Source organism: Salpingoeca rosetta, assembly GCF_000188695.1.
Source record: "Salpingoeca rosetta unplaced genomic scaffold supercont1.7, whole genome shotgun sequence".
In the NCBI taxonomy this organism is placed as follows: domain Eukaryota; class Choanoflagellata; order Craspedida; family Salpingoecidae; genus Salpingoeca; species Salpingoeca rosetta.
In genome coordinates this window covers 1,517,917-1,518,991 of record NW_004754927.1, presented here as the reverse complement: position 1 = coordinate 1,518,991, position 1,075 = coordinate 1,517,917, and the positions used below count along the sequence as shown (strand labels likewise).

At 61.6% G+C, this 1,075-nt stretch overlaps 1 protein-coding gene across 1 annotated transcript in view; it reads left to right on the top strand.

Moving 5' to 3' along the window:
* PTSG_12009 (uncharacterized protein) overlaps positions 1 to 1,015 on the top strand; it is a gene marked incomplete at both ends in the record, with an annotated part of 5,938 nt that extends 4,923 nt beyond the window's left edge. The window contains one exon of the mRNA XM_004995894.1: positions 16 to 1,015. Coding sequence (XP_004995951.1) covers positions 16 to 1,015 — 1,000 coding nt within the window. The remainder of the gene's footprint in view (positions 1 to 15) is intronic.
* Positions 1,016 to 1,075: the final 60 nt, after the last annotated feature.

The following is a 1,075-nucleotide window of genomic DNA, read 5'->3' as shown; positions in this document are numbered from 1 at the left end:
GGCTTCACTGCACAGGCACAGCATCACATGGTCAAGACGCAGCAACCTTCGTCGCTGCCACAGCTACTACACCACGCAGCTGCATGACCCACTCACGTGGCTTGCAGACACTGGTGCTTCACACCACCTCACCTTCGTCAAGGACGCCTTCGTGGAGCTGTCACCGCACCTGCAACAGCACCATACACGCCACATCACTGCGTTTGGCGGCACACGTGTGCCCGTGCGCGGTGTTGGCTCTGTGCTGTTGCATGCACGCACGACGAGCGGAGCTACGATGCAGATTGTGCTACAGGAGTGCCTCTACGTGCCCGAGGGCCACGCCAACCTCATCGCCCTCGGTCGTCTGACTAGGGACAGCAGCGGCAGGCCAACGGGCCACTCGCAGCGTGATGGCGCTGATGGGCACTACGTGCGCTTCAGCCACGGAGCCGAGGTCAAGCTGAAGGAGCGCAGCAGCCTCCGATGCTGGCCCATTGTTGCTGTTGGTCCATCCACGGCACACGGACTCACCACCGATGCCTGCAAGCAACCACAGCAACACGCAGCAGCTCCTGCAGCCCAGAGCAAGGTGCAGACACCATCGATGCATGAGGTGCTTGGCCACCGCAACGACAACGACGTGCAGCAGTACTGCAAGCTGATGGGCATCGACGATCGCAACGCCATCAGCAGCAAGCAGTGTACAACGTGCGCAGTGACCAAGAGCACTCGTCACAGCGTCAGCAAGCACGCGGAACGCACACAGGTGCCCGGCGAGCGCATCCACGCCGACATCGTCGACTGGACCGCGGACTCGCCCACGGACAAGCGCTACAGCCTCGTCATCGTCGATGAGGGCAGCAAGCTCCTGCATGCAGTCCATCTCAATGCCAAGAAGGACGCAGTTGCCGCGTTCCAGTCTTTCCTGCGCGAGACCAAGCTCCCCATCTCACCCACAACAACAGCACTCCAGACGGATTCCGATGCCATCTTCCTCGGAGCTGACTTCCAGGCCATCGTCAGAAGCACCTGAAGCAGCACCAGCAGTCCCCGCCGTACACCCAGGCGCAGAATGGCATCGTCGAGCGACAGG